This window comes from Canis lupus, chromosome 6, assembly GCF_003254725.2.
Source record: "Canis lupus dingo isolate Sandy chromosome 6, ASM325472v2, whole genome shotgun sequence".
Lineage (NCBI taxonomy): Eukaryota > Metazoa > Chordata > Mammalia > Carnivora > Canidae > Canis > Canis lupus.
The window spans coordinates 42,291,872-42,311,179 of NC_064248.1; the positions used below are offsets into that span (position 1 = coordinate 42,291,872).

The 19,308-nt window shown below is 43.8% G+C and overlaps 1 protein-coding gene across 1 annotated transcript in view; it reads left to right on the forward strand.

The window, feature by feature from the left end:
* Positions 1 to 52: 52 nt before the first annotated feature.
* Positions 53 to 19,308, forward strand: part of SORT1 (sortilin 1) — a 66,480-nt gene continuing 47,224 nt past the window's right edge. The window contains 2 exon segments of the mRNA XM_025417353.3: positions 53 to 253; positions 255 to 359. Coding sequence (XP_025273138.3) covers positions 68 to 253; positions 255 to 359 — 291 coding nt within the window. The 5' untranslated portion in view covers positions 53 to 67.

Below are 19,308 nucleotides of genomic sequence, written 5' to 3' on the forward strand. Positions count from 1 at the left end.
GGGGGCGGGGGCGGGCGCGGGCGCGGGCGCGGGCGGCAGGTGGCGGCGGCGTCGGCATTCGGCGGCGATGGAGCGGCCCCGGGCAGCCGCGCACGGCCTCGGCCTCCCCCTCCTCCTCCTCGTCCAGCTGCTGCCGCCCGCCAGCCTCGGCCAGGACCGGCTGGACGCGCCGCCGCCGCCCGCCGCGCCGCTGTCGCGCTGGCCCGGGCCCGTCGGGGTGAGCTGGGGGCTGCGCGCCGCCGCGCCCGGGGGCCCCGGTCTCCCGCGCCGGCCGCTGGCGCCGCAGCGCGCTCCAGGACGACCAGGACTGCGGCCGCGTCCGGGACGTCGTGGCCAAGCTGGCCAACAACACGCACCAGGTGAGCGGCCGCCGGGCCCCCCCGGCCCCCCCCCCGATCCCCCCCGGCCCCCCGCCCCTCGCCGCGCGCCTGGCGTGTCCACCGGGGCCCGGGGGCGCAGGCCGCCCCCCCCCGCCCCCCGCCCCCCCCCCCCCTCGCCGGGCCCCGGCTGCGGCGGCGAGTCCGGCCCGCGCGGCTGTGTCGTCACAGCGGAGGCAGCCTAGACTTCCACGGCATTCTTTTTTTTTTTTTTTTCTTTAAGTTGTCACAGTCTCTCGAGCGTCGTTGCTTTGCGTCGTGTCAGTAATGAGGCTCCCGTGGCCAGGACCCGCGGGGAGGCTGGAGGAAGGACTCCCCAAGCGCCGAGCAGTTGGGCTGCGCGAGGCGAAGGTGCGACCTCGCCGGCGGCCCTTCCCGGAGCGCGGCGGGGCTCGGGTCGCTGCGTGTCCGGACGTGGAGGCGCCGGCTTGCAGGGGGCTCACGGCCACCCACGCGCTCTCTCCTCCGCCTTCAGTTTGACCTTCTAGCCTGGCCTTGGCCTCGGACCGGGTTGTCTTCATCCTGCTGTAACAAGATTTCCAGCAGTCAGGACCCACATTGCGGATGGTCTCCTGTGCGCTGGGTTCTCCTTGGAAACTTCAAAAATTGTGGTAGCTCTGTCCCAGGGGACAGGCCCCTCGACCTTTGCACACTTACGGGCTTGACAAAGCCCATTGTTAAGAAGGTCCTGGCTCCTTGCTCTGGTGCAACACGGCATCTTCCTCATGTTTCTCAAGAACTAGAGCTTTAATTGTTGCCACCCGTATTTGCACAGTGTATTCTCAATTTGATATATTCTCTGTTACATCCCTTCCTCTTTCGGGAAGAGTTGCACAGAGGAATAAAGACAAGCGCTTAACTGCACTTGGCCCGGTATAACCACATCCCCTGCCTGCCCAATCTCAGTCTCTCCTTGAACTGCCCTTCTCCCTCTGCCTGGACTAGTTACCTGTGCAGAGTTCTCAGATGTGAGGTCCCCGGGGCAGCTGCAGTCAGAGCCCCGCCAGTCAGGGAGAGCCCCCACTTAAGGCCATACAGCCAACAGCTGCACCAACAGCCAAAGTAGTGCTGATGGGTGAGGACCAGTTGGGTACAGATAGGGTGGAATGAGTACCGGAGAGATAATGGTGTAGATTCCATCTCACAGTGGGGAGTTGAGAAAGGCTTTACAGCGCTGATGGTGAACTTACAACAGGATCACTTCCTTCCGGGAGTCAGCTGGACACAGAAATCTTACCCCACATTTTAGATTCTTCTCTTGCTGCTTGCCCTACCCTAGGACCTGCTGCTACTCCCGAATTATTCCCTGATTGGTTTGACTTGATATGTCTTTTGTAAACTATTGATTTCTGAAGCTAGAGGTTGAAAAAACTGGAACTTGTTCTTTTAGGTCCATATGAAAAGAAACTTCCCTCTATTTCTGTCATTTTATTTAGCTACTGTTTCCAATATATTCTTTGTGTGTGGCTTCCCCCCCCCTCAGTTTTCTTTCAGTGACCTATTTTTTTTTTATTTTTATTTATTTTTATGATAGTCCCACACAGAGAGAGGCAGAGACATACATAGGCAGAGAGAGAAGCAGGCTCCATGCACCGGGAGCCCGATGTGGGACTCAATCCCGGGTCTCCAGGATCGCACCCTGAGCCAAAGGCAGGCACTAAACCACTGCGCCACCCAAGGATCCCCATCAGTGACCTAATTTTAAATAGCTCTTTTTGCACTTGTTAACCAGCCATGGTCTCTTCTTCAGAAATCCCATCCTGTTTATAACATGTATACATGGTGAAAGTGAAGCCGTTGTGAATAATCTTCACCTTACACATAGTTGAGTAAAGCAGTTCTTAGAGGTCCATCTCCTTAACCAGGAATTACGTAGTAGGCTGTTCTGCTTTTCGGTTCTTCATTTTTAGAAGTCCTGATAAATCATCCTGAACCGTACTGAAGAGATCTAGTATTTTGGGACCTTTCATAAGCAGTGTGAAATAAAAGTATCAGCGTGATAGAACAACTTTTTATCAGGGATATTATATACTTTTTAGAGTAGCCTTTCATAAGATGGCAGGATTCAGTTCCCAAGAAAATCAGAAGTTCTTGGTTCTCTTATTTGTTAAAACTTGCTGTTCATGTTAAGCCATGTTAATTCGTATAGTCAGTGTATGAGAATGGCCTCCAAATGTCCAAGATGTGCCGGATGCTGGGGGTGCTGAGATACAAAGAAAAGATAATTCAGACTGGACAGTGAAAAGCCTCAGAAGGTTTTAGCAGATCTCCTAGACTGTTGCTTGTTTGGCCTGTGAGAATATATTGGCATTTAATCTTTACAAAGCAAGGTAAAACTAAAGCACTCTTTTATATTCTTCTGGTTTTAAGAGATCTGTGCCCTAATGACCTATAACTTAGGCTCCTTCCCTCATGAAATTTGGCAGATATGTATGTGTATTTATAAATGCCCTTCTTTTATTTTTTATTTATTTTTATTTATTTATGATAGTCACAGAGAGAGAGAGAGAGGCAGAGACACAGGCAGAGGGAGAAGCAGGCTCCATGCACCGGAAGCCCGACGTGGGATTCGATCCCGGGTCTCCAGGATCGCGCCCTGGGCCAAAGGCAGGCGCCAAACCGCTGCGCCACCCAGGGATCCCAGTGCCCTTCTTTTAGACTCAAGAAATAACCTCCTTTTTTGCCTTTAACACAAAACTGTTTTCATGCCACACTTTTAATTGATTCTTTCCTTTAAGCGCTCGGAGTGTTTGTGACATGTATAGCCTTTGCACATGAGAGAAATTGAGCAAGCACAGAAGATTTTACTAATGTTGGTTGCTAAGTTGGATTGCTTCAAAACATTCCTCCTATAAGTACCCCTTTGAGGTTAGGCATGAAAACTGTCTTAAAGAAACAGATGAAATGCTTTGGCCAGAGTTGCAGTGGTTGCTGACATAATTTCCGTACTTTTCATTCCTCGGTTCTGTTTGATAATTTCCTTAAAACTTTCAAAACTTACGATTAAAAGCCAGCAACTGCTCAGTCTCTGTCCTCCCTCTGCTCCTGTCATTAACTACTCCTTCACACAGAACTCCCCAACTTCTACCCCAACATCAAAGCATCTGGTTTCTTAAATAAACAGGCCCTGTAGAGAGACTGTGTTGTATGGCATGTGGGCTCTGAGAAGAATGTGCGTGTTTGTTTGCTGGTGCTGGCAAGGCTGAGTCCAGGCTGACAGGACTGAATGTGCCTGTTGGAGGTTCAGGGAGCTGCCGCTCCTAGCCAGTTGTGGATCTTTGTCACACCCGGAAATCTGAAGGGGTCAGTGCCTTTAACTGCCCTGGAACTTTCTAACTGCATTATTTATTACCACATCCAGCCTCTCCCCACGGTACTGTCCTCCCCAGCACTCCACAGCTCACCCTTGAGTTAATAGCTCGATCCCCCCCCCCCACCCTTGAGTTAATAGCTCGATTCTGTTCCACTCGTTTGTTTTACACCAAAGTCAAAGAAGAGGAATTCTGTTTCCTTCTTGGTCCTGGTTGAGCAGAAGGAGCAAAATCCTCGTGAGGGTTCTACACCCATGCAGTGTACTAATCAGACCTTTAACCCCTAAAGGACATTAAAATGACTTCTGCATTGGGGATTTCAGTTCCGAGTGTCAGCAGATTTGATGAAGTATATTTATATGGGGAAAGGTTAATCTTCATCTGTGGTTTGGTTGAGCTGAGGGTAGAAAGCTGTCCAGGCAGGACAAATGGCTCCGAGGGAATGCAGTGTAACAATTAGGTAAGTTCTCTGCTGACTCAAATATTTGGCTCTGTGTGTAGTGATTTTTAATTAGAAATCTGAATCTCCTGTTTGTGGAAATAATTGGAAGAAGGCTTATGTTCTGGTCAATTTCTAATGGTTATTTTCTTTCTGTAATGATAATAATAATAGGCTCTCCATCCTGCTGTTTTGATCTGATCTCTCATGTCAGGTTCACAGAGGCTATTAGCTTCTTCTGCACTCTGCTGATTTCCAATCAGCTCTTGCCAACAAGCATTGGATTCTCAGTGGGTGTCTGCAGAGACTCTGCTCCCCAACTTTGTCCTAGTTGGCCTGTTATCCTTGTGTGATCCTCACAAGAAGGGCAATGCTTAACACTGAGTGGTAACTTTCAGAGCAGGAGTGACGTCTGCTCACCTCTCTCCCTTTCTGTCCACCCCATCCCTCAAGTTGTTTTTTCTTTTTTAAAGATTTGAGAGAGAGAGAGAGCGCGCACATGAATAGGAGGCACAGAGAGAGAGGAGGAGAATCCCGAGCAGATTCCATGCGGAGTGCAGGAGCCCAACTCGAGGCTCAATCTCATGACTCTAAGATCATGATCTGAGTCGAAACCAAGAGTTGCATGCTTAACCAACTTTGCCGCCCAGGTGCCCTTCAAATTCTGTCTTTACAGAAAGTGAAATGTGTTTCAAGACTGGAGAAATGATGCTCAGATGTTTTATATGGTTAGAAGCTAATATTACGGTAGGCAAAACTATCAGATTTGACATGTAATTAAAAATACAGCTTTTCAGGGCACCTGGGTGGTTGAGATGGTTAAGCACCTGCCATCAGCTCAGGTCATGATCTGGAGTCCTGGGATGTAGTACTGCATGGGGATCCCCACAAGGAAAGAGCTTGCTTCTTCCTCTCTCCTTCTCTCCTACACTCATGGACTCTTTCTCTGAAATAAATAAATTAAATATTTAAATATATAAATATATAGCTTTTCTAGCAAAAGGCGTTGTGATAGTAGCTCTAAAAATATTATCAAATTGATAGTGCGTTTGTAAGTTTCCAAAATTTTTCAGTTACCTTCCTATCTCTTTGTAATAGTGTTTCTTTTGCATCTGTTACTATTTTAAAATTTTGGGAGAGATTTGTTCTTCCCATTGTCTAGGTAGCCTCAGGGATCTGTGTGTAGGTGGGTTTGAGGAGGAATGGCACTTGAGGAACATGCTGGTCAATTTCTAATCAAAGTCGGGTTAGTAATATGTGGCTGTGAGCTAGCTGGGTTGAATGAATCTTCCTAACAGACCCTTCAATCCTATAGAGGTTGTTAGGTGAAAGCCAGACACGTGGAGGGTTTTTCTGTTTTTTGTTTGTTTTTGTTTTTTTTTTTCAAAGATTGAGGCTCTTTTCCCTGCTCTACCCCGAACCCTAGTCTCAGGAAACCACAGTGAAAACAGAATCTTCCATTCAGAGCCTGTGGTGTTTTGCTGAGGAAGTTTTCTGTGAATGCAGTTTATTTTCTGTTTTGCGTTTCGGAATCTAGCTCTCAGTTCCTCATCTACAACATGAGAAATTTTGGATTAAATTTAAAATGTCTAAAACAATTCTGACTCATATGGAGAGGGGGAGGCCAGAGGTTGTGATCACAAATGTTTATTGGTTGTTTCCAAATTTAGAAGCAAATTAAGGCTGTTCTGCTTCCCAGGTGAACTTGAACATAGCCTGGGATTTCACATCTGGGGGTAATTTGTTACCACCTCCAGAGCTTGCTTCACTGAAATACGAATGTTCTTCAAGATAGCAGGATTGGGTTTTTTCATATAATTATGAAAGACACTTGACTCATTTGTTTTTTGAGTAATACTTTATCATTCTCTGTTGCCTGAAAAATCTAATGCTAAGCAAAGCTACTAGCTTGGATAGTCCAAAAGCAAACCCAGTAAACATGTAACAGTAAATTTTTTTTTCTTCCCTACAGTACTATGCCAAAACTGGGGCCTTTTTCTTTTTCTTTTTTCTTTTCTTTTTTTTTTTTTTTTTTTCAGTCTTGGCTGCTTGTGTGTTTGAAAATACATGATCAACTTACCCATTAATATACTCAGCCCTGTGCTAGCTAGAATCATATGAGTGATTAATTGGCTTGATTTTTTTTTTTTTGTCAGAAGAAAATGTGTGGGGTTTTTTTTTCCTTCTAGAGCTTGAATACTCTCTCTCTCATATTTGCTTTTGTTAAGAGTTTTGTTCTTTTCTTCTTGTGTGTTCTAAGAAACTAAGTTCTGATATTGTACTTAAGCCAGTTTGCAAGTCTGGTTCAACAGTAAGATCACTCTGAAGGACTAAGAGAATTTAACTGGGGAGGAAAATTTTGATTGACTTTGTACTTCCTAGACAAGATAGTTCAAATCAAATGTCGTATCTGGGGGCAGCCTCCGTGGCTCAGCGGTTTAGCGCCGCCTTCAGTTCAGGGCGTGATTCTGGGGACCTGGGATCAAGTCCCACATCGGGCTCCCTGCATGGAGCCTGCTTCTCCCTCTGCCTGTGTCTCTGCTTCTCTCTCTGTGTGTGTCTCTCATGAATAAATAAATAAAATCTTTAAAAAAAATGTCTATCTGGTACCTACTGTTTGTCAAAGGGATGCAAATGTTTTTTTTTTTTTTTTTTTTTTTTTTTTTTTTTTTTTTGGATGCAAATGTTGTATACAAAATTCAAAAGAGAGATCTCAATACCCAGATTTGAGTCCTGGCTCTGCTGCTTTATAGCTGTGTGATCATGGACAATCACTTAACTTCTCTGATCTTTATAGTTTTTTAAACTAGAGAAGCAACTTTAGGATTATTTGGAGAGTGAAATAAAAATTTTACAAAATGTTTTGTTAAATGTATTATGTTCATGTAATTCACTTAAGCACTTAGTAAACTACGTATAGTGGAGTCCAGGCCTTTTGACATCCAAGGTAAATGTTCAAGATATTCTCATCGGTGCTGCTTTAAGGATTAGGTGTTCAGAGACGGCTTGATGGAAATTTGGAAGAAGTTTTTAAAAAGGCAAGCCCACTATAATGCAGTGGTCTGGAAGACCTCTTGGATGAAGAGAGAATCAAAAGTATGGAAGTAATTCTTAAGGAGATCTGTAAAGGCATGATGGTAGGGAAATCTAGGATGTCCTCAGAGAATGGTTAATGGAAAGTTTCTGTGGAGCAGAAGGAGCTGATGAGTAGTATATCTAAGGTTTCCAGAAAAACATATAGAGAAGTCAAGAAAGGTAGGTCTTGGGCAGGGCGGGAGGAGGAAGGAGAGGGGAGGTCTGGGCAGGGAGTTGTACATTGGGACTTCCTAGGGAACATCTCTTAACAGGTAGTGCTGGACATGAAGCCAGAGCTGGAGAAAGCAGAGGTGGGAATGGGGAGCCAGGAAGAGTTGAGCGTTCAGAAGTTGGCCATTGCTGTGGTTTTGAAGAGTAGGTCTAACAGGAGGACAGAGTAGAGGGCAGGGCAGACCACCTTTTATACTTGAAGTGCTAAGGGTCCTAAGAAACACTCTTGGACTCCTGGATCTCATCAGGGGAGAATGGGAGCCAAGGCGTGAGAAACCCAAGAGCTCTGAGATGGTGAAGCCAGTGAACAGATTGCTCTTAATATTTGTGGGAAAGGATGAGGTTGAGTTCTTGCTGATAATGTGCTTAACAGTGTGAATCATAGATTGTTAGGCTGATTAGCTGCCCAGATCTCTTACTTTTACTGATGAGGCTAAATGATTTGTATGTGGGCCAAGAGCTGAGAGTAGAACACAGATGTCCCAACATGGTGCTACATTTGGAAGTGCTTCATAGAGATATTTTATTTTATTATTTGAGAGGGAGAGAGCACACAAGCAGGGGGGAGGGGCGGAGGGAGGACAAGCCAACTCTCCGCTGAGCAGGGAGCTTGACTCAGGGCTCAATCCCAGGATTCCCTGGGTCATGACCCGAGCCAAAGGCAGACATGGAACCTACTGAACCACCCAGGTGCCCCTCATAGAGATGTTTTGAATTAATGCATTTGCTTTAGGGATAAGGCAAGGTTATAGACCCCAGCTATAAGTCATAGAATTGTGAATTCTCTGCTCCTTAAGGTCATTGAACCCTCAGCAGCGCTCAGTTAGCCTTTTTTTTTTTTTAAGATTTTATTTATTCATAGAGACAGAGAGAGGCAGAGACACAGGCAGAAGGAGAAGCAGGCTCCATACAGGAAGCCTGACGTGGGACTCGATCCCAGGTCTCCAGGATCACACCCCAGGCTGCAGGCCACAGGGGCTGCCCTCAGTTAGCCTTTTTAAGCCTTAGTTTCCCTTCATATAAAATGTAGCATCATCAGGGGCTTTGAAGAGAAAATGTCTTGAAAACCTTAAAGTATGACATATGTGTGATTTATGTCATTTCTTAATAAGCCTGTTGATCTGGCTGCTGATTCCATAAGGTCCAATTGTCAGCCAGATGATCCTGATAAATACCAACCCCAGAGGAACACATGCATAAGAGGAGATACATGAGATGAGGTGGTTTTATCACTTGGCAGAGTTGGGTGACAGGCTTGGGTGGGGGTGGCAAGAAGGAGGCTGAGTCAAGATTGGCAGCAATGTGAGAAGTGTATGTGTTCTTTTTTTAACCTTCATGATTACATCAAAATTTTAACTTGTTAATATGATTGGCAGTTCTTTGAAGCAGTGGATAGGAGGGAACATGATCTTAGATCAACCTGGCTGGAGTCAAACTTCAGTGGTGAGCATGGACACATTAATCTCAGTGAGCCTTGGTCTTTTCATCTATAAAATGGATATCCTAATATCTATGTCTTAGGGTCATTGTGAAGATTAAATGAGATGTGGGGTTTAATGTGTATCCATCCTTTATCTTACAATAATTCTTTCCACAAAGATTCTGATGCATTACCAGTTAGATGCCCAAGTATTTGTGTATGTACTTGAATTTTTTTTCATTGCTGTAATATTCCTAGAAAATCATCATGGATACTCATAGAAACCAAATCTGGCTTAAGAAATATATACTACTTATGCCCTTGGACTTGGGATTTTACGAACAAGGGTATATAAAGTAAGAGAGAGATTAACTCAAGTAAGTGTCTTTTCCTGAAGCTATGGGAGATTCAGGAGAAATAATAATCCTACCATCATTTAGTTCTAGTAGTTTTCAGTATATATAGTTGTTTACTCATAGTTTTAAAGAATTTACGATGGTAAAAAATAAGACTACTTATCATTTGATAACTACTTCTGTTTCATTAAGCTGTAGTTTATTGGAGTTAGTGACTATGGTTTTAACAGCTCTGAAATGGCACGTTGCTGGCTTCACCCTCATTTGTTAACAGGCACCACTGTTAGATTTGCACGGTACTAACCTCTGTGAAGCTTTGAGAAATAGTAACAAGATGTGATAGGTGCTGCTCAGGAACTTTGCTTGGAAGCATAGCAGACCAGAATGTTAATGGAATTATTTTTTCTTAGGTGCATGTCTCTTCAGTCTAACATTTGACCATTTCCTGGCCTGTGTTAACCCTCTGTTCAGTTAGTGTGATCTGTCCACCAGTCCATTGAGCTGGTCATGTGCTATGTACTTCTCCATCTTTGTTCACATGGTTTTCCTCCTGTCTCAATGCCCTTCTAGCTCTAGTGGCTTTCTTTTTTCCTACAACATTTAATAGTGCCGCGTAATCTAGCATTTAACTGTATTATTCCATCTCATGTTCACTTTGGTTTATGAAACTTTTTTTTTTTTAATTTTTATTTATTTATGATAGTCACAGAGAGAGAGAGAGAGAGAGGCGCAGAGACACAGGCAGAGGGAGAAGCAGGCTCCATGCACCGGGAGCCCGACGTGGGACTCGATCCCGGGTCTCCAGGATCGCGCCCTGGGCCAAAGGCAGGCACCAAACCGCTGCGCCACCCAGGGATCCCGGTTTATGAAACTTTTTTGCCTCGGATTATAATTTTATTAAAGGTGGGGGCCAGGCTTGTGCTATTCCTGCACCACTTTTGCCTCACACAGTGCTGGAGGGAAGAGTAGTCATTACACCTGTAGTCTGGAAGCAGGCAGGTAGGAGTTTGAATCATTGCACTGTCACCTACCAGCTGTGTAATTCTGCACAAAGTACTCGACCGCTCTGAGGCTGCTGCTTCACCTCTAGAAGGGTAGGGGTATGTCACCTGTCATAGGTGCTCAGTAAGAGTTCACTACCATTATTGGTATTCTTTATCTCAGCCGTTGCAGATTGCATACCTTCCAGATGTTGGACATTGTACTGGATCCTCAGTCCTGGAAACTGATGGTGGCACACGGCCGACAAGAGCCAACAGAAAACATGAACGTTAAACAAATATGTAGTCATAAATATACCCGGAAGAAGAAAAGTACCAGCAGGAGAATAATTGACAGAGGTCCTTTTAGTCAGGGGACATTAAGGACTCACTGAGAAATTATTCGAACTGAGACTTGAAGATGAATAGAATTTGATCAGTAGGAGTACCATGGGCAGAGAGAACCGCAGGTTCGAAGGCCTGGGGCTAGAAAGAGCTCGGTGTGCCCAAGGGTCTGGAGGAAGGCGGGTGTGGTTGCTGCAGAGGCAGTGAGGGCTTGGTCACCACCCCCAGTGGGTCAGTGGCTGCCAACTAGGGCCTATCCCTTATCACTTTTTCTTTGAAGTGGGACTAAGATTTGGAAATCCAGCTTTTATTGGGCATAAGGAGAACTGAGTTATCCCACAAAAGTGAACTTTGCAAAAACTAAGCCCACCCTTTCAAGTTCCAAAGGTTTTTTTGTGGTTGTTTAATGAGAATCTTTCTAAAATATTTCTCTGCCTTCTTAGTCAACAGTATGACGCTGGATCATTTAAGAAGAGATTAAATTATTTTAATCTGGCGTGGCATTCATGCCCTCAAGGCTGTTGAGATGTGTGGGGCCTGTTTGCTTGTTGGAGCTTACTTTTTTGTTCTGCAGAAATGACAGTCCCCTTGGAATATCCATCTCCTTCTTGCTGCTGACCCTGTCTTGAGACGTACTATCCCCCAGATTTTATTTGCTGCCTCTGTAAGCTAAGAAAATGGGTCACTAATTTTAGGCAGTTCTGACAAGTTTAGCAAATTGATCAGAGTGATGGTCTGTAGGTTTATCTTAGAAGTCAGATGCATAAATTTCTGCTACATGGATCCTGGCCCCAGAGGCCTCCCTTGCTTCCTTCCAGTGAGTGTGTGGGTCTTTGGGGTTTCTGCCTAAAGCAGGTTGCTGTTGCCCTCTCCTTTCAACACTGACGTATTGCAGAGCCGGCAGGCTTAGTTGGTTTTTTGTTTGTTTTAAACAAAGAGCACTGGAAAAGCAAACGGAGTGGTTAAATTATTGATGAGTCAGAATTTTAAAGTTCATAAGGAGTAGAAATGTTGGCATTCCATCCCCCTCACCTTGGCTGTGAAGTTAGATTGCACTGCTCAAGTTCACACAGCAGAGCTGGAAATAAAATTCAGATTGAATGTTAGCCCAGGGCTCTCCTCTGTATCGTCTTGCCTTGCAGAAAACTGAATAATTGAGTAGGTATGAAAACTTGTGTAATATTTTGTGTTTAGTGTTTTCATTTCTAAGAATAGTCTCCATGAGAACTGGAACATTTGTGATCTTATTTTTAGCTCATGTTTTATGATCCTAGCAGCGCCTTATTTAACGGAACTGAATTCTGTTAAGATGTTCTTCCTGCCTGCAAAAGCGTCACCTAGGTTGTTTCGCAGACCTCTTCTGCACAGCCCTGTGTCCCGTCTGTCCCTGTGTTCCCTAGTTGGGGTTAAGAAGCCTGAATCTTAAATTTCCAGCTTTTATGAGATCACCAGGGCCTTGCCTTTGTATGTTATTTCATTTGATTCCTATTATTCCAGTGAGTGAAGGAGCATAATTCAGTTTTACTTCTGAGGAAGTGGATTCCCAAGAGAGAAAATAATTTGAGCCTGTTTTTCCAACCAGCGAGTTACTGGTCTGGGCTTTCATACCTACTTTCATAGTTGTATTTTCGCTGTGACAGGCTGTCGTCTCTAGATTAAAGGTCTACTAGCATGGTTAGCCTTCATTTTTAGACTTCTGCAGGAAGTGTGTTTTGGGGTATAAATGCTCCATGAGCACGGAACATGTACTCTCACTGCTGTTTCCCCAGTGCTCCAAATAGGGCATGGCACGTGGTAGACAGAGGTACTTGTCAAAAGAAGGAATTTGTGCGAAGGATGCCGTCAAGGGATTCATTCCCTCGTTTACCAGCCAGAGAAGCCATTCCTGGTCTGGTCATCTGCAAGTGGATTCTCAGTTGGGGCCAACCCTGTGAAACTGACCCATGTTTGGTTGTGCCAGTGTTGGTTCTCTCAGTGTTTTACTTTCCATCAGGTGTGTAACTAAGACAGGCAGAAGTTTCTCATTACCACATTTTCTTTCCAAGCTACAGTGACTCTCAGGACCAACTTTAAGTTCTCTGAGCTACAGCAACAGTAATTTAATTAGGCTTCTGGCTTAATTGGATGTGAAGATAAAGTTATCCTGTGAAGGATGTTGTGTTTTGTGGCCTTTCTCATTTTCCAGATGGAGCTAGCAGTCGGCCACAGGACCACAGAAATGGACATTTGTGTTAATTCATGGTCTCTAAAATGTGTGGACCTCAGACTTTAAAATGGTAGGCAGTAAATGCATGGGTAAATCTTACCATCATCTGTCAAGGTGAATGTTTCAGAAAAGGTAGTACAAGCTGTCCCCTACTTCCTAACATAATGAGTCCCTGAAAACCAATTTGGTTATAAATGCCAGCCAATGATTCCCTGCTGCCCAGAGCTTCCCTACTGGGGGCAGCAGACGGCTGCCAGTGCCATCTGGGACGTTAGAAGTCACGGTTCAACAGGTGATGAACAAGAGACTGTGAGTTTATCAGAGAAGAATGATGTTGGGATGTGGTATTAGGAAGTCTACTTTAAATTGAGACCCACCCCTGTTAGTGTGGCTGGGAGGAGCGGGGCTCTCTGACCTGTCCTGTAACCTTCTCTTGCATCCCGCTAGCCAGTATAACAGAAGAATAAACTGATATGCTCTGTGTATACTTTTTATACCACTCACCACTCTTTTATATATCCTTTTTTTTTTTTTTCAAAATAAAAAAATCTGGGATCCCTGGGTGGCGCAGCGGTTTAGCACCTGCCTTTGGCCCAGGGCGCGATCCTGGAGACCCGGGATCGAATCCCACGTCGGGCTCCCGGTGCATGGAGCCTGCTTCTCCCTCTGCCTATGTCTCTGCCTCTCTCTCTCTCTCTGTGACTACCATAAATAAATAAAAAATATTAAAAAAAATAAAAAAATAAAAAAATCTGTAGTTTTATTTTTATTTTTTAGGGAGGGACAGGGAGAGGGAGTGAGAATCTTTTTTTTTTTTTTTAAGATTTTATTTATTTATTCATGACACACAGAGAGAGGCAGAGACACAGGCAGAGGGAGAAGCAGGCTCCATGCAGGGAGCCCGACGCGGGACTCGATCCCCGGTCTCCAGGATCACACCCTGGGCCGAAGGTGGTGCTAAACTGCTGAGCCACCCAGGCTGCCCTGTAGTTTTATTTTTAAACATGATTCCTGCTAGTTGGAGGTGGCATGGGGATTAATTCAGTCAATCCAGAAAAACTAAAAAGAAGAAAAAGTGTCACCATAAATTCTACCATATAGAGACAGGTGCTGTTAATTTTTTGAAGGCCCTCCCTCCAGGTAGCTTCTAACCAGAAGTACCCACACAAGATTTCACACACTGTCCTGTAACTTGCTTTACACGCACCGCACTGCAAGTATCTTCCAGCGTCAGTGAATACCTGAAACATTTTCAGCAGCACCCAGTATGTTTCATTGCGCATCATTGCATATTTAACGAGGCTTAATCCTTCACCTAGAATATACTGAGAGAGTGATATCTATGGCGTTGTTATATGGATTAGATGATAATGTGTTAAGATGCTTTCGCACAGCGGCCTATAGGGAGTGCCCAGTAGTTGTTAGCTGCAACATCCAGGTACGATCATCCTTTGTCAAGACGTGTAATAATCTCCCTGTGATAGATCCCGAGGGTGGGTTTGCTGGGTCGCATGGTATGGACATTTTCAGTTCCAATTCACATCAGTGAGCAGATCTCCAGAAAAGTGGTAGCAGTTGGTATGCTCCCACCCACAGGTGCTGGTCTCCCTGTCCTCCTCACTGGATATGTGCTGTCCAGCTTTTCTGGAAGGTGGAAGTGTCATTACATTATTTTTCTGTGACTTTCTTTGGATTACTAGTGAAATTGAATAGCTTTTCCCATGTTATTAGCCACTTCCTTGTCCTTTGTGAATTGCTTGTTTGTGTCTTCCTCCTAGTTTCTTTGGAGGTCTTTGTCTTTTTCTTATTGACTTGACAGCTATGATAGAAACCCTTTGTCTTGTTGCAAATAATTTTCCCAATTTTTTCAACTTGCCATTTTGTGTTTTTTTTTTAATAAATGAATCTTTTTTTATTATTTATTTATTCATAGAGACACAGAGAGAGAGAGAGAGGGGCAGAGACACAGGCAGAGGGAGAAGCAGGCCCCATGCAGAGAGCCTGACCTGGGACTCGATCCCAGGTCTCCAGGATCATGCCCTGGGCTGAAGGCAGCGCTAAACCACTACGCCACTGGGGCTGCCCACCATTTTGTGTTTTGCCATTAAAATTCTTTTATATAGTCCAGGTAATCCCTACGTTATATTATGGGTTCCAGTTTCTGTATTATTTTTTGTAATTTCTCATTCTAAGATTATATCAATAGTCACTCATACTTTCAAGGGTTTTCAAGATTTGACTTTTTATATTTAAATCTTTGCTGTATGTGGAATTTATTTGGGAGTGGGGGTAAGAAAGGTTTTAAGGATCCAGCTTATTTTTTCCAAATAGCTAGTTTCCCCAATACTTCGACCACTAACTTGAAATGCCAGCTTCATCATAGGCTGAAAAAAACCTTGCCTGGTCTTGGACTTTGTTTTGTTCCATTGATCTATCTTGTCTTTTCTTGTACCAGTAACTGTGCTAGGAAATTAATAAATCTGTCTCTAGGAGTGGCAAGTTCCATGCTCATCTGCTTCTGATTGAATCAAGCTGAGGTTTTTCTTGTTTGTTTGTTTGTTTTTTTACGTAGTCTTAAACTGCTTGGTTTCTGAGCTTCCTACCATAGGGTATGATGAAGTAATCTGAATTACTGTATTTACCCTGTGGCCCCTCTGGATACTGGCTTTTGTACTGTTTGTTCATCATATAAACAGCATGTATACACGGTTTCCCTTAATTTTGGCCTGCTTCTGCAATGTGCATTTGGCTCACTGCTTAGCAATAGGAAGTGGCCAGATCATGTTCTCTTTGTGCTAAATAATCTACCTCTTAGGGATAGTACATTGGAGCAACACAGCCATTGTTTTCTGGAAATGAAACATGCGTCACCTCTCCCCACCTTCTCCATTTCAATTGTCACATATACCTCTAATACATAACATCGTTTTTGCAACACTGCTTGAGGTAGACACTCACTCTACCTTCTGTTGGCTGAACTCTTTGCCTCCCACATGTTTTTATATGTTCAGTATTTTAATATTGTGGCCTATTCATTGGTAATATTGTGCTGATGGTTTGGGGTTTTCTCCCCTTAAAGGGATTATTTTGCCTTTCAGTTCTTTCTAGCCACACAGCTTCGTTCTCTGCTCATATTTCTCTTATTCATCTTACTTTGCCTTGATTAGAACAGTTGAACCATAACTTATTGGTTGATTATGTTCAGCTGTATATATGATTGGAAACCATGCATATTCGAGAGTGATCCTGTGGCCTCATCTCCTTTTTTCTTTGTGCATGCAAGCAAATACTCTTCTTCTATACACTTTTCCTTTTCTGTATTTTTATTTTCCTTCTATTCCTACTACAACTTTTCTATCATTTTTAACAAGCACTTATAGCATCTGCTGTATACTCAGCCCTTGACTGGTGGTGACATTAGTAGGTTACTTGTGTTATCCTTTGACATCTTTCAGAAGGCTTGCATGTATCCTCATGTTTGTTGTACCTGCACAGCCACCTTGTTATTGTTTGTGTCTGCTTCCACCTCTGGAAGTCCTGCCTAAATCTCAGTATGCAGATCACTATTCTTCGTACTCAAATGTGTGAACTTCTCTTCTGTACAGTCTTCCCCTGGCCTGTGTCTCCAAACACTTTGATGCAGGCAGGCCATCTTGACCAGTTTGGGCCATATGGAGCTGATGGTAAGTATAGTGGGAAGGAGGAGTGAGGTCACTATTATGTGTGTGGGCTAGTGTTAACAGTGTTCTGGCTGGCAGAAAGGCCATAGGAAGAATCCCTATTCAGCCATTATTTATGGAAATGTTGGTAACTATGCTAGAAGGAAGATGACACACAGGTCAGTAGTGTTGGTAGCAGGGGTTTGTGAATAGACTTCTACAGAGATATTTGTGGAGCTCTTAATGCATGTAAGACCTTGTACTAGGCCTGATAGGTGATACCAGAGCACAGTGCTTGCCATCTAAGAATTCCTAGCATTATCTGAGAGGTAGTCAAAGAGGCAAATAGTTATAGTACCAGCAACATCCATAAGTGCTGTGAGAATAATAGCTAAGAAGAGATCACGTGAGCTGTGTTAGGAACCAGAATGGTTGGTTCTACATGGTAAGTTGGAATTTCAGCTGTCTTTCAGATCTTTTGCACTGGTGTAGTCCCTCTCTTGTGGCTGTCAAAAAGTCATGCCCACCGTATAATACTGAGGGGCAATGAACAAGTTCAGAAGAACAGAGCTTTTCTTTTCTAAAGCCTGCATTTAACAACTATTTTCACTGGCCATAGAATTCTGTCTTTACAATTTCCCCCTAGTTCTTTAGAGATACCAATACACTGGCTTGCACTGTGACCAAGGAGAAGTCTGCTATGATTCTTTGTTTTTCTGTGTATGATGTTTTTGTTTCTCCTGGATGCTTTTAAGATTTTTATCACTGGTTTTAAACATTTTGAATGTGATGTGCTTCAGTGTAGTTTTCATTATGCTCCTTAAGCTTGGGATTTGTAAGCTTTTTAGCTCCCTGGGTTTATACTTTTCATTAAATCTGGGAAATTTGAGGCTCTTATTCCTTTCAATTTTTTTTCCTGTTCCCACCCCCCATCTTCCAGAGACTCCTATTACATATATATTAGGTTACTTGAAACTCTGTAGCCCAGTGATGCTCTGTTCATTTTTTCCTGTCTTTTTTGCTATGTCTCACGTGAATAGTTTCCATGGGTATGGCTTCAAGTCTATTAACGGCCTCTTCTGCAGTGCCTCCTCTCCTGTTAATGCTGTCCAGGGTAATTTTCATCCCAGACACTGTAATTCCCATCTCTAGAAGTCCAGTTTGAGTCTGTTTCCTATCTTCTGGGCCTTTATTTAGCATGCTCAATCTGCTCTCTAATTTCTTGAACCTGTGGAGTATAATTACAGCTGTCTTCACGTCTTTGTCTATTAGTTCTATTATCTGTGTTATTTCTGGGTCAGTTTGATTGATTTTTCTCTTCATTATGGTTCCTGTTTTCTTGCTTCTTTGGGCGCCTGGTTTTTTTTTTTTTTTTTTTTTTTTTTTGGGCGCCTGGTTTTTTGATTGAATGTTGGACATTGTGGATTTTATCTTCTCGAGTGCTAGATATTTTTATAGTCCTATAAATATCTTGAACTTTGGTCCGAGGCATAGTTAGGTTCCTTTTTTCTTTTTTTAAGATTTTATTTATTTATTCATGAGGGACACAGAAAGAGAGAGAGGCAGAGACATAGGCAGAGGCAGAAGCAGGCTCCATGCAGGGAGCCCGATGTGGGACTCGATCCAGGAACTCCAGGGTCACACCCTGGGCTGAAGGCAGGCGCTAAACCAGTGAGCCACCCAGGGATCCCCATAGTTAGGTTCCTTAGCAGTGAATTGGTCCTTTTTGTTTTTGTTGGTTTTTTTTTTTTTTTTTTAAGCTTTTTAAGGTAAGACCATTATAGCATTTAGATGAGGGTTAATTTTTCTCCTGAGGTAAGGAGAAGTGAGGTAGTGAGGTAGAGCTTTTCTGAGTACTCTATCCAATTACTGTGACATAAGAGGTTTTCTACTATGGTTGGGAACAGGAATTATTTCTGGACCCATGTGAGGCCTGGATATGGTCTCTTTCATTTCTTTCAGGTAGAACTTTCCTTGGTCTCAGGTAGCTTCCTTACACACATATGCTGATGAGGACTTAGTTGAAGGCTTGGCAGTTTGGTTGGAGAGCCTCTGGCTGTGGATCTCAAGTTCTCTTTCTGTACAGCTCTTGCCTTTCTAGTACTCTATTCTGTGAACCCCAACCTCCACGGCCTCCACAGACTACCACCTCATCTCTTCAACTGAGGAGACCTCTGGGCTCCACCCTGGGTTTCCCTTCCCTGCACTGTGGCCTAGAAATTCTCTCCAGACAGTAAGGTAGGGCAGATGGAGGCCCTCGTTTGTTTCCTGTCTCTCGGAGATCATTGTCTTTCATTGCCTGAAGTCCAGTGCCTTGAAAACTATTATTGTTTTACATATGCTGTGGTCTTGGGGTTTTTTTTTTCAGGTGGGAAAGCACATCTGACCCTTGTTACTCCATCTTGGCTGGAGGCAGAAATCCTCTCAGAATAGAACTTTTACATGTCATACTCCGTTCTGTCATGGGGAAATTAAGTGGGTCTGGCCTTTCTACTTCATCATCTTCCTTTTCAGAGCTTCACAAGTAGTTCATAAAGAAAATGAATTGAATATTTATGGAGTGCCATCCATGTGCTGTGCTATATATTAGTTCCTAAAATGAATAGGTTTTGTCTCTGCACTAGATGGACTTCAGGGCTAATGAGGGATGCAGCCAAGGTTCTTGTTGCTGTCATTAAAAGTAATACATATTTTGAAACATCTAAGATGCCACTGCGTTGTAGAGTGACACTTGTGTTGTACCGAGTATAATCGGTCACTAACCATTAGAATTGCTAGCCTTTTGCTGACGCTTGTGAATTCTGTCTCCTAACCATGCCTTGGTTGTCCACTCTTTCCTGAACATCCAAAATCCTTCTCCCACTGAAGGGGTAGGATTATATCCATGCTTTTAGTTCCCCAGTGTTTCT